Below are 18747 nucleotides of genomic sequence, written 5' to 3'. Positions count from 1 at the left end.
ACAGAACAAGAGGTTTTGTGATTTCTTATGAAGACTAATAACATAATATTCTATTTTATTTAAAATTACTAAATAATGCTTGGGACCACAGCAAAAGAAAGGACAATGGCAACAAACTGCTGAAAGTTAATGCTTAAAATTATGATGTTCTGCAGCCTATTTATATTGTGCTCAATATTCCTGTAAAAAAAAACATAGCAGAAAACAGCAATAAAAAGTTACCAATAGATGACTTTAGCCTAATTTTGTAGATGCATTTGTAAATTAAATATGTTTAACAAATATTCCAATGGTAGTTTTCCATTTTATTAATGATGTGTACAATAAACTTCAGTCTAATTTAGCATATACAGCATATAAGCACAAATCAAACTGCGTTAAATTTACAGTGCTGTGCAGCAGAGTGTACTACCAAATCTTTACAGAGATGTTCGACATATAAAAAGGCTACTATATGGAGTAAAAAAAAAAAGTTCTGCACAAAATTTGCATGTATGCACAAACTTGCTATGTGTTAAGATAGCAAGGTGAGGTATTATTTTTTATTTATTTTTTAATACGTTTTTTTAGTAAATCGATAAAATCACATGTCGGTACAAAAAGATTAATGGTATGATTTGATTAAAACTATGCTCAGCTTCTCGGTGTGTTAAATACAGCTGGCAAGTTCAAGCTTCATTTTTTTTAAACCTAACATTTTGCAGGTTAGTTTTAAAGCATAAATTATCTAGGAAACTGATCTTCATTTCATCCAATTCTTGTATTTGGATGGATTTTGGTGACATTATCAGGCTAACTAGCAAATGCTGCTTTCTTGCACGGACCGCTGCTCTAGCAGAAAATAATGCAAAAACATTTCATTTTCAACAGTTCCCCATAGGACACAAGCTGTGCAGATCCAGTCTCTCAGGTTTTACTTTGGGAGACTGGTGCTGGTTGGCTGTGAAGTAATCAGTGAGTAGAGAGGCCCATGCCACTCTGTGATTCTTCAAATTGACATCTGGCCATCAGAAATGAGACTTTATTATGAAATTGCAGAAAACATCATTCTCTGTGATGATAATCATCAGAACATTTGCATTTCTGAGGAATAAATGCCGAGGTTTTGCTGCTTGGTTTGTTTTAAAAGCTATAGATGGAAAAAGGTATAAGGAAATGATAAATTAATAAATTGTAATTTACCGCAGTTACCTCGAGCGCCCGCGTCTCCTCCTCCCCAGCGGAGGCATGATAAGAGAGAACCTGAGAAACATACACAAAGCAATGCACACAGAAACACACACATATATTTCCATATTTACCTGATTTAATTTCATTCATGTAAAATTTAATTTGATTTTATTTACATGAAAAGGCTATGTATTTATAGAACTGTTTCCTAATGCAATATAACCCTCTTCACAGTATACACTGTGTGACACTGGACCAGCTGCCTTCTGAGTCACAGCATGTTTGTCCTTGACTATCCTGACTAACAAGCTCAGTCTGACAAAACTGTCAAAGTGTAGATAACACAGCTTCCTCTGCTCTTTGTCTGTTGACACCAACCATGATTTATTTTTTCCGAACTGCTGCTGTGAGGATCATTAGTAACGGAGAAACACCATGAGAGGAATGGTGTGATGGAGGGACTGAAAGGGGAAGGTCTGAAGTTCAGCCCCAACATTCTGTCAGCTGCAGGCGAGTGCTTGTCACCAGGGTACCTCTGACTGTGACAGCTCCAGAATGGAGGGATCAGAGGAGGAGTGCAGAGCAATAAGAGAAGAAGGAGGGATAGAGCATTAAGTGGGCTGAGTGTGAATGGGAGTATATCAGATTAGATTAGTACACATTTGGAGGATGCGGTCTTCTCTGTGAAATGAAATGCTCTGTTACTCAATAATAGACTTTATAAATAATAAATTATGAATTTATGAATAAAAGGAATGTAAGGAGCTATTTATAATATTCCCCCTTTAACCCCTAATGTGACATTGTTTGGGTTTCATTGCTTAAATGTTTCCATTTTTTGTTCTTTTTTTTTTAATGCTAACTAATAATAAAAATTGCACTGACCTCAAGGGTGACTTCCTGCTTGGCCATGGCCCTCTCCACAGTCTCGTACATCTGAGTGTTCTGGATGCCAAGCCCGCAAAAGATGGCAAAGGCCTCCAGAAACTGCTCATCGTTCCGATTAAAGGCCTTCACCTCACCCGTAGATTCATCCATCTTGTTGACCAACTGGCAAACGCCTTTGTGTGAATGATAAATCAAATAGGTATATTTTGTATCTAATGTTTAGTGATAAGGGTCTTCAGGTAATTATAGAGTAAATTAGATTACACATTTATCCACTGCTTCTTATTTACATTTACACCATTTATACCACAATCCTCGAATTAGTCAGAAGGTGTTGATTGGTATTCTATACCAGCATGGCCCTAACCGTGGTATCAGATATAATTCAAAAGATATGTTAATATTAATGCAAGTTATTCACAGGGACTTGTATGGTCAGGAGCTCTACATAATCTAAGGCTAAGGCTAAATACTAAATGGATTAAGAAACGTGTTAGTATTTAACAAAGAAAAACGTATAATCATTGATATTGTGAGGCTGTCTGTAAGGAAAAGTTTATTTAACATTTATGGAAGGAATCTCGTGGTAGCGAGAGGTAACAGTCAGCAAGCTTGCTCCATGGCAAATTCTTCAGGATGGACAAGATGTGTTATTTTCATTAACTCCAACAGAGAGAGGAAAAAAAGGAGAAGCTGGTGAGTGAATGACTGTTTATAGCTGCCGTAACCTGATAAGTGATAACTCGCAGACGTTCCAAAAACATTAAATGTAACTATAAACATTTAAATGTGTATGCTGTTATTTAGTAAATTAAAAAATTATAACAATTGACAAATTGCTGTGGTATAAGAGGAATAAAACACTTTGGGATGTGCTGTTATTGGAAATGATCAACTTCAGGGTGGTAATGCACCACCATGTCATGTTTTATTTCTTACATATTAAATGATACATTTATAAGTTGATATAATGTGACAAAAGTATATAACACACACACACACGCACATACATACATACATACATACATACATACATACACACACACATACATACACACACACAAAGCAATGCAGTAAATGCAGTAGGCAGATCCTTCACGGCTTGGCAGCCATGGAAATAGAATTTACAAGGAAATGGAAATGATTGCTAATGATGGCTATTAAAATCTATTCAGTGGTTTACAAAAGGAGCTGTATTGCTCAGGACTGACCACAGCAGGAAGTGTGTTTCATCTGATGCACACAACAATATGGTGGTGTCTTTCAAGCTTACTAATGAGGTCACTTGAAAAAGCATGAGGAACACTGTGGAAGTGGTAATAAGGTAAGCAAAGAAGGTAATAACAATTTGAATAATTTAAGGAAGGAAGGTATTAATAATAATTTGAATAATTAAAGGAAGGAAGGTAATAATAATTTGAGAACTTTGTTTTAATTTTAGTATTTGAATTTGGCTGGGCTGTAAGGTTCTTATAGGACATAGGGTGTTTAACTGTATCACACAACGCGCAAGGCATCATGCCTAAAATATATTTGTATTATTAATAGTCCTAGTAACGAGCCTCCATTAGACATTACAGCTGTGTGAAAGAAAATTAAATACGACCACAAAAATCAGACTTACCTATAACTTTATCCTTCTTTCCATTCCTGATTGGTGTGCACAACAAACTCTTCACATGGTAGGTTGGGGAGTCTGGGTTCTCACTCTGGAAAGAGATTTTAGAGAGTGAATCATTCATTCATTTTCAGTAAGCAGTGAATTATACTTTGCCACAAGATAAAAGAGATTTTTAAGATGGGCACAAAGAGTACGAAGAAAAGAGATTCATGAGAGCACTGTGATTGTGGGAAAATTCTTGACCCGAGAATGGGATCATCCTTTTATATAACAGTTTCCACAGGAATTTTTCTTGTGATTACTCACAGTCCAAGGGAATCTCTGATCAGACATCAGGTTTGTGACATCAGGAATGTTCAGTGCCTCCATGGTGTTCTTCACATACTGAGCATACATGTAGTTGATCTTACTTACATCACTGTCTCTGTAGTGGAAAAATAATATTTTCATCACATTTCAACTTGAGCAACTTTTACATAGCCTTGTGAAGCACAACATCAGTTTAGAATAGAGGCTTCTTGTCAAAGCATACTTTACTGAAACAGCTATACTGATCTGCTACGAAAGAATGATATTCTTGCAATTCTTGACAACAGGCTAACATACATATATACCATGAAAGTTCAGAAGACATGAAGAGGTTTGATTAGTGAATAAAAAAGTCTGATTAATGATGTAGTCAGGAAGTCAGCGCAGGCAAAAGCAAGCAGCTGGATGAAATGTGTTCTTGTTATGCTACTGGAATTCGTAATGAGAACATTTCTCAGAAGCATTCCAATAAGAAATACAGACCGTTCTCAAAATAACTGAAGATCTGACACAAACATTCTTTCATAAGCTTAGTATTCTAACTGGGCACACCTTTAAAAGACTTAAAATCCTAAAAGAGGAGGCAACCCAGTTACCATTCAACATTTTTCACTAAGGTGAAATATAATGATTTCCTGACACTTAAATGATTGTAGATATTTGCAACCACAGATCCTCTAAGAATACAAGGGGGGAAGTGGTAGCTCAGTGGTTAAGACGTTGGACTTCTGATTGGAAGGTTGAAAGTTCAAATCCTAGCACTGCCAAGCTGCCACTGCTGGGCCCTTGAGCAAGGCCCTTAACCCTCAACTGTTCAGTTGTATAAATGAGGTAATTGTAAGTCGCCCTGGATAAGGGTGTCTGCCAAATGCCATGAATGTACAAGTTTGCTGTTTTTTTGACAGAGAAGTACAATAAATTGAGGCAATAAATTGTTTATTTCCAATGCAAGAGTTAAACCAAGATAAATCATGTCAGATCATTTTCCACTTTTAAGTTCCACAATTCAAGTGGAAAAACAAATAGAACATTTTAGGAGAAAAAAAACTTACAGTGCCCTGGCTACATGAGCACATCGTTTTATAATGGGTCATGTGACTATGCTCAGAATTAACCAATCACATTCAAACAATTATCGTACACCTGTCCATCCATCCATCCATTCTCTGTACCGCTTATTCGACACAGGGTCGTGGGGAGCCTGGAGCCTATCCCAGGGGGACTCGGGGCACAAGGTTGGGGACACCCTAGACGGGGTGCCAACCCATCGCAGGCACAATCGCACACACACACTCACACACCCACTACGGACAATTTGGAATAAAATTATTCCGATTAACCCCAAATCAAGATCAGCTCTTTCTGTAGGATTTTCTTGAAATCTTCTTGGTTTCATCCGACTGCTGAAGCCATGGTCCGCAAAGAGCTTACAAAGCATGTACGCAATCTCAATGTCAAAAGGTATTGATCAGGAGAGGCGTACAAAAGAATTTCCAAAACATTACATGTACCATGGAACACTGTGAAGATCATCAACAACAAGTGAAGAAAATGGGGCACCACAGTCACATTACCAAGAACAAGACATCCCTCCAAAATTGATGAAAATACAAGAAGACTGCCAAGAGACCTACGGCAACATTAAAGGAATATCTGGCAAGTACTGATCAATCCCTGCATGTGCCAACGTCATATTCTTCACATGTCTGAGTATGTGACAGGGTGGCTAGATAGAAGCCCTTTCTCACAATAAAAAGAAAAAAGAAAAGAAAATATCCAAGGCCATCTAAATTCTGCCAAAACCATGTGTAATGGTTTGATGAGACCAAGGTAGAACTTTTTTTAAATTCTAAAATATATGTTTGGAAGAAAAACAAGACAGCTCATCACCCAAAGAATACCATACCCATGGTGAAGCATGGTGGTGGCAGCATCATGCTGTGGGACTACTTCTCTTCAGCTGGGACTGTGGCTCTAGTCAAGAGAGAGGGAATCATGAATAGCTTTATTTTGGCACAAAACCTGAAGACAGTGCAGTTAAATAGCTGAAGAATGAAATTCCACCTTCCACCAAGACAATGACCAAAGCAAAAAATCCAAGTCAACAGAGGAATGGCTGCAGAAGAAGGTCAACTTTGTGGAATGGCCCAGTCAAAATCCCATCAAAAACCTGTGGAATGACTTGAAGAGCACTGTGCAAAGGAGATCTCCTCACAATTTAATAGAACTGGAGCATTTTGCAAGGAAGAGTGCAATAAAATTGCCAAAACAAGATGTACTATGTGCTTATGCAAAACAACAATTACAAGCATTACAACTGCTGTATTATGGGGCGTGCACACGTGTGCAACCAGGTTTTTTGTCTTTTTTTTCCCCGAAAAGTTTTTTTATTTGTTTTTCTCTTGAATTTTGTTGGTTGGTTGGAAAAGATCTGACGTGATTTCACAAAAACCTGCGCTTTTAACAGGTGTTTGTAGACTTTTTATAGCCACTGTATCTGTGCTTCATCTGTCAATGTTAAAAAAAAAAAAAAAGTCTATTTGCAATTAGCCAATTTGTAAAGAACATGACTAGAAACAAATGCAAGATAGATATTTAAATGTGATTATTTGTTTGTATAAAGGTAATCTGAAATTTTATGTTTCAGATATAAAAATGTTAAATAAAAACTTAAAGACAGCAGAATACAATGGTATATTGTCTCATACAAAATAACACTGTATTCTGCTATCATTAAATTTTCATAAAAAAATTATTCTGTTCCTGTTCATTGTGAAACAATATTTGAGTTTTTATACTCTGTGACTTACTAAATGATCGCTACACTGTTTATTTCACATGGTGGATTACTAGCCACTTGTGTGAGTAATATCTGTCAGAATAGGCTTGTGGCTTTAATGGAGTGCCAACATAAAAAAAAAAAAAAAAAAAGCCATCAACGTGCAGTTTGAAAGCATGAACATGTTCCATGCTTCACTAAAATCCTCAGAAGGTTTCCAAAAGAAAGAAAATCCTTCCACTGAGACAGGTTCGTCTAAACAGATTTGATTAAGCACCTGTCAAAGGCACTTAGAAAGAACTCATGTACTTTAACCAGGCTAATACCATTCTGTCATGAAACGTTTCTGCACAGAACATTTTCTCTAAAACAAAAGTCAAAAATGTCAAGACCATGGGTTGGAAAAACAGCAAAGTCCCCATGGTTTCTGAGTGAAAAAAGAGAAATGCACCTTTATTTTAGGATGGAGGGAAATACTGGTTATTAGAAACTATTATTATCACATTCCTAAATAGAAATTTACATCGATACTTAGATTTTCTCTATTAATATCTTATGACTGGAAGTGTAAGGATACACAAAATTCTAATTCAATGTGATATGATACAACATGGTGGTGCTTCAATACAATATTTTTTTCGATAAAGCAAAAATAAGCACTGCCTGAATATGTGCCTAAGGTTTCCATTTTCAATTTATTAAAACATTCAACATTATAAAAGCACAACAATTGAAACTTAATGATCAGTTCAGTGACTTGTGATTAGTTCAGACTCTGAATTCTTTATCCTGGATTGAAGCAAGGAGAGCCTGCCTGAAGGCAGCAGAGAGTTTGGCACGTGTATGTGCCATATGTTTGCAGTATTAGTGCTGATGTATTGTACACATATTTGGCAGGATTCAGCATGCTAAAGTAGAAGTTACTTTTTCAGAGGAAGGAGTGTTCGTAATCAAGGAGTGTTCATTTAAATGTTTATTTCACCTCAGGTATTACAAGCAGTATTTTATGACAAATAGCCTACTTTATTATGAAGTCTACTGAAAGTATTGTTTGATGTGCAGATGTTTCAAATCGAAAGCTTCATATAAAAACAAAATGATACGATACTCTGTACTGCACTACTTATGAGATACAGGTTTGACCATTGGATATTTAATTATTTTTGCAAAAATAATGAAGGAAGATTTTGTGAATCTCAACTGGTAAAATTGTCTTGTTGCTTAAAATATTTTTTAACTTTTTGTCCTGAGGTTTTGCACTGAACTGTACATGATTATTCTTTCATCTACACTACCTGCAACACTGAATTCAAATCTTTATTTGTAATGGCAGTAAGTACACAAGAAAACAACTGCCTTGTATTTGAACTTTTTACCTGTTAGGGAAATCCACAGATCCAGCTAGCTCTTCATACTCCATATGGAACACACTGGAGAAAGCATTCTGTGAGACATCAAGAACAGACAGAATTCAATCACAGCTCTATCTGCTGAGGTGAACTTGGGCAAACTTTTACAGAAGGGAAGACACTGGTCTCTGTGGCTTTTTTGAAATGCTATTAGGCTCTTCTGACTACCTGTGTAAATCTACCATAGAATCAAAGCAGCCATATGGTTTAATGAGAGGTTCAAATTTCCCGCTTTCAACATTTAAATCATTATGTAGCATGACTGTGGACAAATGGCTTTAGTCAAGCAGGCATATCGGAAAAACCTGTAATGACTCTCCACAATAAACAGAGAACAAATGTAATATACTATCTAACAGCTCTGCCAGAAGTTGAGTTTATTTCAGCATTCCTTGACACACGGTTACTACCTTATAGGGACTTGTCTGCAAACCTGAACTCCCTTCTAAAAAGCTGCCTTTTCCAAATTTAAAGAGACCATGAAGACCGGATAAAACAAACCAGGGTGCCATCCCAATTCAATTTAAGAGGAAGTAACCTACACTAATTCATTTTCTAACGTCTCCATTTTAGCAAATGTTGACCTCTATTTAAAGCACTCGCTATAACTCACAGTCCAACGAGAAGACCAAATGTAAGCTAGGCTTTCCTCTTTTAAACTGCACAATGGTACTGTACCATTGGCCTACAAAAACTCTGTGTCAATCTGACAAACCACAGAGCTCTTGTTGGGCTTGGGTGCATCAGTCTGATTAGTGTAAGTGGGTTTCTTACCAACACATAGCTTCCAGGACCACTAACACACATCTCTCTCAGCAAGTGGGTTGACACTGCAGGAGACCACCGTAGAGGAACACAGACCTCCCACAGAGGAAGGAAAATGTCAACTTTGATCAGATATCACGCTAAAAGTGGCCCTCCACATTGACTTGCATGATTTCATAAACATTAAGACATTTCCTTGTAAAAAAGAGAATGAGTACACTAATACTTTCTGTTTAAGCTAATAAAAGCCCAGTTCCTTTCTGTTAAACCTTCAGAGCCAATCGTTTTAAAAGCAGAGCACATTGTGGTCCATTAAACACTATTTGTTTTGCATGAATAAGAAATATATCTGTATATTATACCACATCTACCCACACAACTGAGACACTTGTCTACTTCTATAATCAAAAGAAATCATGTTCTATCATCCAAATCCAGAAAATCTTGTCTTCTATTCCAACCACCCAGAAAGTCTGGCTTTAGGTCACGTCTCTAACCACAACCACCAACAGACATTACCTGCTTCAGGTCTGCGGAGGTCTTCATGACTGCTTCAAGTCATTACTCTGGCAGCATCCCAATAACTCTCCAACAAAGAGTATACCAATACCTCTACAAGTGAGAAGTATTCTTCAAATAACTTTGACTTCTACTTTTTTCTAAATGTGTGATGCTTAATAATATCCATTTTGTAAAGATGAGTATTATTACAGTTTTTGGCCATATTATCCAGAACACACATAATCAAAAGTTGAACGTTCTTTCCTTAAGTAGCAGGTCAAAAGAAGTTTCACAATGCTGCATATTACACGAGTAACCTACTGTATTCTGTACAGGTTAGACTGTACTTGTTGCTGGTAAATAGAATGTTTCTGCAATATCTTTACCTTTTAATTTGTTTTTAAATAGCTACAACTGGTGTGTGTGTGTGTGTGTGTGTGTGTGTTTGCGTGTACGTTGTAATTGCTTCTTTGGCAGTGTTGAATAAGGAAGCAATTCAGGCTGTTTTCTGCTTGTGGTTCTACTATAAATGAAACCAGTGTTGCCTACAGACTGGCCTGCCACTCTCCCACTCAGCATACTCAACCCAAACACGCAGCAGTGCCTCTCGTCATGAACCAGGACTGGACACTGGTTTTCTCTCAACTGTGTGTTGTTATTCTGAATATTTTCTACATCAGATGACAGTAACATTAATGTATTTAATAGAATATGGTGCTCATTCGGTAGAAAAGTTTTCAGCAGAGGTATTAGATTACAATAATAAATTTATCACTGTATCAGGTGAAATGTATGAAACGACACATTTTAGAGTACTGTGCATTTAAATTGATCTAGAGCAGAGGTGCCCAAATTTGGTCCTGTGTGTCCAGAATCCAGCAATTTAGAGCTCTTCCTCAAAAGCACCTGTTGAATCTGGTCATCTGAGTAAAGCATATAATATGTCATACAGTAATTTCATCAGCTGTGACATTTGATGAGCTGTATTTTCAATGCAGCTAAGAAGCAGGTATTTTTGCTTAAGGCTTAAAGCTTAAGAAGCAAGAAAGGCCCACGGAAGCCTGCCCAGCATCTAAAACTGTGTGAAGTTATATGATTAAAATGTTAATTTTAATGTTAATTTGTCTCTTATTCCATACGATTTCTATTAGCAATTCTCCAGAAATATACTATCATCGAAATGTCCTTTTGATAGGTTATAAAAAGGAAAATATAAATATATAAATATATAAAAGGAAAAAATAGTTTTTGCACTTACCGATGTGTCAGCATCAGAAATGAATATAGTGCATTCCTGAGCTTGCATGAAAGACAAGATGGTGGCTGCGATCTTCCTCAGCAGGACTTCCAAAGACTGTTGTTCTTCGAAAATAAGACTGGCCAGATCTAACAACACCTAAACCACAAGGTAAAAGGGACATATGACAATATAAGACACAAAGCTTTAAAAGCCACCTTTTAAAGAATAATTCAGATTATTTATCAAGAGTAAAAAAAAAAAAAAAAAATAGGATACCCGATTCCTCTTGTTCTCAAGCTGTGATGTCTCATAGAGTTGTGCATTATGTAGAACAATCCCAGAGAAAGCCAAGTAGGAGGAAAAGTCCTGTGCATGCATAAAAAATATGCTAAGAACTGGTTTAGGGTTGAATGGCATCTACAAGGACAGCAATGACTGCAGTCCTAATCTTTTGGGACATTTCCTAAAAATATTACAGAACTAGTTAAGTAACCATCTACATGTTTTAACTCAAGATGTGACTATAAACAATAATTTTTTACCTTCTCATCTTGTTCTGTGAAGGTGCTGTTCTCGCCACACCTCTTATTGATTGCCTGTGCCACACCAACAACCTTTGGGAAGATGATTCACTATTTGAGCAATTTAAGCAGTAAGAAATACTTCAGCCTCAAAAACTACTACATTACTCTTGCTTTTTGTATCTCACCTCATCTCTGTGATTTTTTATGGGCATACACAGGATGCTCTGTGTCTTGTAGCCTGTGATCTGGTCCACCTCTGCATTGAATCGAGGATCCTAGAGACAAAAAGTAGCTTTTAAATACTTTGGGAACAGAGACGCAAAACTAAAAATAACTTTTTTTTTTTTTTTTTAATACACCAGTTGGCTCAGTGGCTTGTATAAAAACCATCTACAGATGTCTGTAATATTGGTTTTGCATATATAATGCTTTTCTGTCAATACAAAGCATAACTTTAATTCTAAGGCAAAAGATTAGTGCTTCCAAGCCAGGCTGTCTCAGACAAACAACTCCCTAATTAACATTAATAATGTGAGTACTCATTACTCATCTCTCTCTCTCTCTCTCTCTCTCACATATGATTTCTCCATAGACTTGTTGGGAGAGCCACAATTTATCTAAATTAACAATGCCTAAAAATATCAGCTATGAGCTCATTTAAACTGTTGACTAGCAACTGGCTTGTGTAACTACCAATATATAAAGTAAACAAGACAGATAATGTTTATATTATTCCAAGACCATGATATCTATAACACTATTATACACAGGGCACATTTGCTTTCAGACCCAAAAAGCCAATGTGTTTGCAGTAATAATAACCACAGAATATATTTAGGAGTTAAGAAAACCATTTATACAGCAATTACAGACCATTTGAGGAACTCATGGAATTGAATATAGCTGTTTTGAGTATTATGATACAGTGAGACTTTAGAGGGGTCAAAGGTTAATAGAGAGCAGGTGGCACTATAACAAGACAGTCATACAACATAGATGATAGCCAACAAGGCCAGTCGACACCACCATCAGATATCAGTTATCATCAGCAGATATCTTTAGCAGATAAAGAATAAAGCAAAATACGAGATAGGTACGAGTGGCTTGCTTTACCGTCAACACACTCATACAGAAACACCATACACCTGTCTGGTTTCCAAGCATTATAGTTGATACTTTAAGAATAACAGTAGAGTGTTGCATGATTAAAATGTCAGGATACATGTTAATTTGTCTCTTATTCCATACAAAATCAATTTGCAATTCTCGAGAAATGTACTACCATTGAAATGTCCTTTCGATAGGTTAAAAAAAGGAAAATATTTTTATGATGGTAGTTGATAGTTGATAATTTTAGAACAGTGGAGATATGCAATTACATATTTTACACACATTTAGTAAAGATGGCCTTAAAATAAATAAATAAATAAATAAAAGGCAAACATCATGTGTAAATGTTGCAGACAGTGCTGGACTAATGTTGACTTGTTTTTGAAAATGATATAGTGATCAGATATTCAGGCCTAACTAGACATGGAATCTTTCTTTATTAGGTTTTACAAAATGGCTCGCAAAAATAAATCGGAGTAAATGAAATACCTTAAACTGCCAAATAAATAAAATCAAACATTCAAGGTAGTGCTGTACAACGACTAAAATGATAATCATGATTATTTAGCACACACAATTATTCAGGCAATTTATGAACAGTTCTAAACAACTGGGGTTTAGTTATAATTTTTTTTATCATTTATAATAAATTAAAAACAGTTTTTCCACATGATGTACTGTAAGTATACATTCCATGATCATTTGATCATAATAAAAACTACTTCACATCAGCTGAGCACTGAAATAAATACACCACTACCATTTACAATCAAAGATGTAAGACATAGGAATGAATAGCTGGGTGTAGAATATTAAAATGTTTGGACACCGTGGTAAACATCCAACAAACTCTATTTGACTGATCTGAGAACTGTAAGGCTTGGCTTAATATTCTTCTGAGCACATTTATCTCTCGTCTAAGACTCCAAGCCTTCTATGCTGCTCCAGCAGAGCAGTAAGAAACAGAAATATGGCAAAATATTAAACAGGACACTCCGTCTCACCATGTTATTTTACATTTTATTTTTATTTCCTTGTATGGTATGCACTGTGTAATTTCAGGAAAATATTTGTGTGTTAATGTTTGGTATTATTTATACTAATTAGCTCATCTTGAAGAAATACTTTGGTTTTGGCATCCGTAAATAGCAGATAGCAACAATTATAGAGAAACTTTGCCTACTAAATGCCCTCTGTATTGCCTGTTTTTTTCTCCAGGTAAAAGTGCATGTACAGCACTGTAACATTAACCGAGTAAACAAGAAAGCAATACATTATCATTATGCAATATATGTTTGATGTCAGTGTGTAAAAACTGAGAGTGTGTAGCACAAGTAAAAAGCTGAATTAATTATCTATACTTGGCAAAATGTAAACGCTAAAATTGGTTAACGTGTGAGAATTTATGTGTTTCCCAAAAAACCTGTACTGTGAAAAAAAATTGTAAATAAAAAAATTATCAAGTGACCAGAATTATCAAGGTACTTCTACATGTCTGATAGCAACAGTGCATATGTTTGTGCATTAATTTAGTTACACTGATAGTTTAGTCACAGCTTTTTCCCACTAGACCCTCACAACATGCTGGTTCGAGTGTAACAGAACTAAACACAACAGCAAAAGTGACTGATTGGACCAGAATAGGACTGCTCAATTAACACTGAAGAGTGAGAAATACTGTAAATATAATATAGAGTAAATGTAGACTTTGTATGTCATGGTTTCTCAAAGTGGGGTACGTAAATAATATCCAGTGGGTTTATTAGTGCTGTGAAAATCACAGCCCACTATTATCAAAGCTGCTATATTTATGATTGAGCTCTTATATTTATTAGTATATTTGACTGGTTACTTGAATCGAATGGGTTTAATCCAGATGTAAATAACTCAAAAACAATTTGACTTTTAAATAATGTAAAACTGTACTTAATTTGTTGCTGGAAAGTCCAGCAATATTAAGCTCTATTGCACCAATAAACAGCCAGAATATTATTTTACAAATGACCCTAATATTTGAATAGTTGTATTAGTGGTCCATGAAATTTATTTTAGAGTTAAAAGGGTACCTACTTGCAAAAAGTCTGAGAACCCCTGCTACATACGCTATATTTTATTTGCCCACAGGATCAATGTTAACCAAATTAGAAAGCAATCATGGTTCCCAGAGACTTTAAAGCACTAGAGTCAATAAAATCTGATGCATAACATCAAACAAGTAGCTAATTCTCACAGAATCAATATCGCAGTCAGTTAAAATTATTTGACTGAATAAGGCAAATACTGTGATCGTGATTAAATTACAATGAATTGTAGTACAATAATGTCTTTTTATCAATCCAATCAAAAGTGGCAATAAAAAATAAAATTTCATATAGAAGTACACAGTGGCCTTACCTCATAGGCATTCTTAATGTTCAGCGGCTGGCCCGTGGCTGCCACGTGTCCCACAATGCCTTTGTTCCACTCCAGGCGGATGCCACTGTTGGATGCTTCCTCAAGTGTGGAGCCTTCAGCAACATCAAACAGCCGGCTGACCAGGAACTTTCGGTTGGAGCTGTCCTCACACACCAAGAACAGCGAGTAGCGGTCAGCTGCGATTAGCTCGTGTGTGTGTAAAAAGATGCGGTGGCAGAGCGCTGTCAGGTCTAAGTGGCTGGACACATCACGCACAAGCTCGAGAAGACGGGCGCAACGGTCCCCCCCTGTGCGCTCCAGCTTGTGAGAAGGAGCCGGAGGTGGCATGGGCACCCGTTCTGCGTCGCTGAGGAACGTGAGCGAGCCCTCTGCGTCCTTCACCACGATAGGCCGTAGCGGCCGATCGAACTCGGATGCAGAGATCTTGCGTGTGGGTGTAGAAGGAACAGGACTGGGTGAAGGAGTCTCTGTGGAGCCTGAAGCGGTCAGGGCGCTTGCTTCCGGATGAGCTTTCGAGCTGTCTGTAAGTGTCTTGGACACTTCGCGGGATGGCTGGATGGAATGTACACGCTCAGCGAACCACGCATTGACCATTTCCCTGAAAACAACCAAAAACAATTCATAAGAAGGATGGAGAGCTCCTAGGATCTACTTTATGTGTGTATATAGACACACTCTTTCAAGTTACTCTAAAACACTTAATTAATGATACAATGAAAAAGCGTAAGCGGTTCTAAAGGGTTCTTAAGCTCGGTCATTATGTAGGTCAAGCTTCCTGAAACAGTATGACTTCATGTGAAACTGGTTGCAGTATTCAGCAACACAGATTTGCCATTTTAACACGATACCTAGAACAGCCAGCCTGCAATACTACTGCATGCATAATTATATAATGACATTTGCTGTGTGCTGATAAAATGAGGAGAACCTGAAGAGATCAGTTTGTTCCGTTTCTCACAGAGAAACACCCGTATGTTTAAGTGCTCAAAGTCCAAAGTCCCTTTGCTTTCATATAAAACTGAATGAAGCCTTGACTTCTACAAGTCAACTGGAAAACCCCTATGGCTATAAAACTCAATGCTGTAAATCTGCTGGCAGTTAATCTTCTAATTCTATGTAAATAAAACTGGCTTACAGCAAACTACAAATGAAAGTATGAGTAGGTTATCCAGAGAGCCAGAGAGAGAGAGAGAGAGAGAGAGAGAGAGAGAGAGAGAGAGAGAGAGAGAACGAAATCTCCGTGGACTCCGAAGTGTCCTCAGTCTGTATAGCTAAATCGATAGCACTCACTTAGAAGAGCATCACTCGTCCCCTCCATGCATAAAACATGTTGATTCACTGAGGCTGACTGGCCATGCATTCGTTCTTGGGCTTCATCCAGTATTTGCGTCTCACCATTTGATATCCAGTAAAGCAAAAAAAGCATAACAGTAGCCCATATGGGCAAAGCCGTTAATTCGGACAGAAGTGACTGTGATATGAGCCGAGGCCACGGTCAACTAAGTGCACGACCATTAGCGCATGAGAGCACAGCCCACACCCGACAGTTTATTAAACATCTTGAAGAGAAATGCAGAAACAAACATGCAATAGAGATCGGACTGAGTATTTTATATACACTCTGGACCAGTTCGAGAGTTTACATGAATTTGTGTACACAAATATGAAAATTGCACAAATTCAGTGACTCAGTGTTTTCTTTCTGTAAACTGTGTTCACTCTTTTCACTCTTATATCATCATAGCAAGATGATGCAGGTTAGTTAGACGATGCTAGTTAAATCATGCAAATTATACACGGATTTAAAAAAAAAAGAAAAAAAAAAAAAGAGTCAAATATAGGACAAGAGTGGACATTAGAGGCTGATAGTGAAGAGTCACATTTACTGTAATGGTGTGATGTAGACAGCTTTGCCAACCATAACCCAACAAATAAATCATAACCACAGCGACAAAACCCAGCGCTGAATCAACAGAAGCAGTGTTAAAAGTGTTCATTTGTGCACAACTGCACTATCTGTGGGGGAAAAAAGGGTACTAACCTGAACATTTGCTTGTTGCTTGGGTGAAATCACCAAGTGTACATCTTTTCTACCTTTAGTGTGTATCTTTTACCTAGAAAGGTGCATATAGTGTACTTAAAGCTTTAAAAGACAATTACATACCATCAATCTTTTTTAAGGATACACTATATTCACATCTCCAGGTGAAAGATACATATTAATGGTTGTTATAAAAGAAAAGAATTGATGAAGGTACCACCTGAGCCACACAGTTTAGTACCCTTTTTCTGAGAGTGTATAAACCCAGCTATAAAAGCCAGCAGGGGGTTAGTTAAGGATTTTTCTCTGTTTTGTAGATGTTGTCTAATACAAACCTCATGTCTGCTACAGGGTGAAAGGAACCACAACAAGCACAAACACAAACACTGTTAGCACAGGTGTCTATGAGGTGTCTTGACTTCATCCTGTTCAGAGTGCTGTGCTGCTTTATTAGGAAAACTCCCTGAGTGGCGCGTCGCTAAAACCTACAAATTAGGAACCGTGCCACAAAACTTTACAAACTAACACCCGACATTCCTCACTTTATTCTCTCGGGTTTTTTTTATTTATTAATTTTTTTTATTGGGAAGAAACACACTAAGTGGTCACACACACACACTCACACACACACACCCCTACGCTGCTGCACTCACCGGTTCGCTTTTCTCACGAAGTACGAGTGAGCGAAATCCAGGTTGTCGTCGAGCCAAGCCTCCATCCTTTCGCTTTCAGAAGGAAAAGCCTCCATGTCGCGTTAAAATCAGCCGCTAAACAGCATGGACGCGACTTTCCCGAAACTCCAACAACAGCGGTTTCATGTGAATGGCGAAGCTAAACACGCTAAAAAGCCACAGAACGACCGTTGGCACTTGACGACATCGCGCGCGAGCGCGCACGCGGCCGCCTCCTCAACACACGGAGACTGACCTCTACGCGCACGCGCCTCCCTCCAACTCTCTCTCTCTCTCTCTCTCTCACGTTTGTCTTCCTATCCTTGTGAGGACCTTCCACTGACATAATTATTAGTGAATTAACAACGCCTACACCTAAACCCAAGCCCAGCCTTAACCTCAGTAACCAGAAGGAAACATGTGGCTCTTTTAGTTTTCTTAATAAAATTTTAAAAAGTTTTCCTTGTGGGGACCAACCACAAGCTCAAATCTGTCTGATATTCCTATCCTTGGGGACCACCACTACCACCCCCACCCCCACCCCAAGATATAAAACCATCACAGCAAATATGTCCCTTCTTTACTGTATTACAACTGTGCTCTTATACTGGCATAAAACTCAGTATGTGTTTTCAGGCACATTTAAAAAAAAAAAAATCAATCACCATAGACAACTTAGAACTTTTGAAATCAGTCAATCAATCAGTCAGTGTTAGATTTCAATCTTTCCAAGAGAAACAGCGAAGCACATTTTGTGTGTTAACCCCTGCAGTGAACTGGTGTCCCATCCAGGGTGTATTCCGACCCCACACCCAGTGTTCCCAGGATAGACTCTGAATCCTGACCATGACCAGGGTAAAGAGCTTACTGAAAATGAATGAATGAATTTTGGGTAATGTGAGTTATGTGAGTAAGTATTTAAAAATATATATCATTTATTAGTAAACAGAATCGATCACAATATGCAATCACAATATAGGTTTAATTTCAAGAATATGCAGCTAATTGAAATGAATGAAGTGTAGGAAAGTTCAAAATGAATCACCCAAAAATGAATAATGATATATATTTCAAGCCAGTATTCATATAAGTAAAACCTTTAATGAGTACAACATTGCACATATGCACAAGGAATATGTGCTCAAGCTTATGTTGCAAATTCTTTAATTCTTTTGTTTAAATACAGTTGTGCTCCTGTTACAATCTCTATGCAGGCTAGGTCTATACTACGTATTTGAACCGTGCTAAACATACTTTCTTTAGTGATTTCATTTCAGTCCCTATTTAAGAGCTTTATATTGCTC

General features: G+C 37.3%; 1 protein-coding gene across 4 annotated transcripts in view; it reads right to left on the bottom strand.

Annotated features, from left to right (window-relative positions):
• Positions 1-18747, bottom strand: part of pde5ab (phosphodiesterase 5A, cGMP-specific, b) — a 40750-nt gene that overhangs the window by 10470 nt on the left and 11533 nt on the right. For 2 of the 4 annotated variants that reach the window (XM_026936148.3, XM_026936149.3), the window contains exons 2-11: positions 14711-15329; positions 11392-11481; positions 11225-11296; positions 10959-11048; positions 10701-10838; positions 8144-8211; positions 3986-4103; positions 3683-3767; positions 2056-2231; positions 1183-1242 (exon numbers count right to left, since the gene is read on the bottom strand). In XM_026936148.3, the coding sequence (XP_026791949.3) occupies positions 1183-1242; positions 2056-2231; positions 3683-3767; positions 3986-4103; positions 8144-8211; positions 10701-10838; positions 10959-11048; positions 11225-11296; positions 11392-11481; positions 14711-15329 (1516 nt within the window). Of the gene's footprint in view, positions 1-1182; positions 1243-2055; positions 2232-3682; positions 3768-3985; positions 4104-8143; positions 8212-10700; positions 10839-10958; positions 11049-11224; positions 11297-11391; positions 11482-14710; positions 15330-17425; positions 17737-18747 lie in introns of those variants that run through there. The other 2 variants (XM_026936147.3, XM_026936146.3) reach the window with 2 other exon arrangements.

The sequence above is a fragment of the Pangasianodon hypophthalmus genome, chromosome 4, assembly GCF_027358585.1.
Source record: "Pangasianodon hypophthalmus isolate fPanHyp1 chromosome 4, fPanHyp1.pri, whole genome shotgun sequence".
Classification (NCBI taxonomy): Eukaryota; Metazoa; Chordata; class Actinopteri; order Siluriformes; family Pangasiidae; genus Pangasianodon; species Pangasianodon hypophthalmus.
This window is presented reverse-complemented; position numbering and strand designations above follow the sequence as displayed.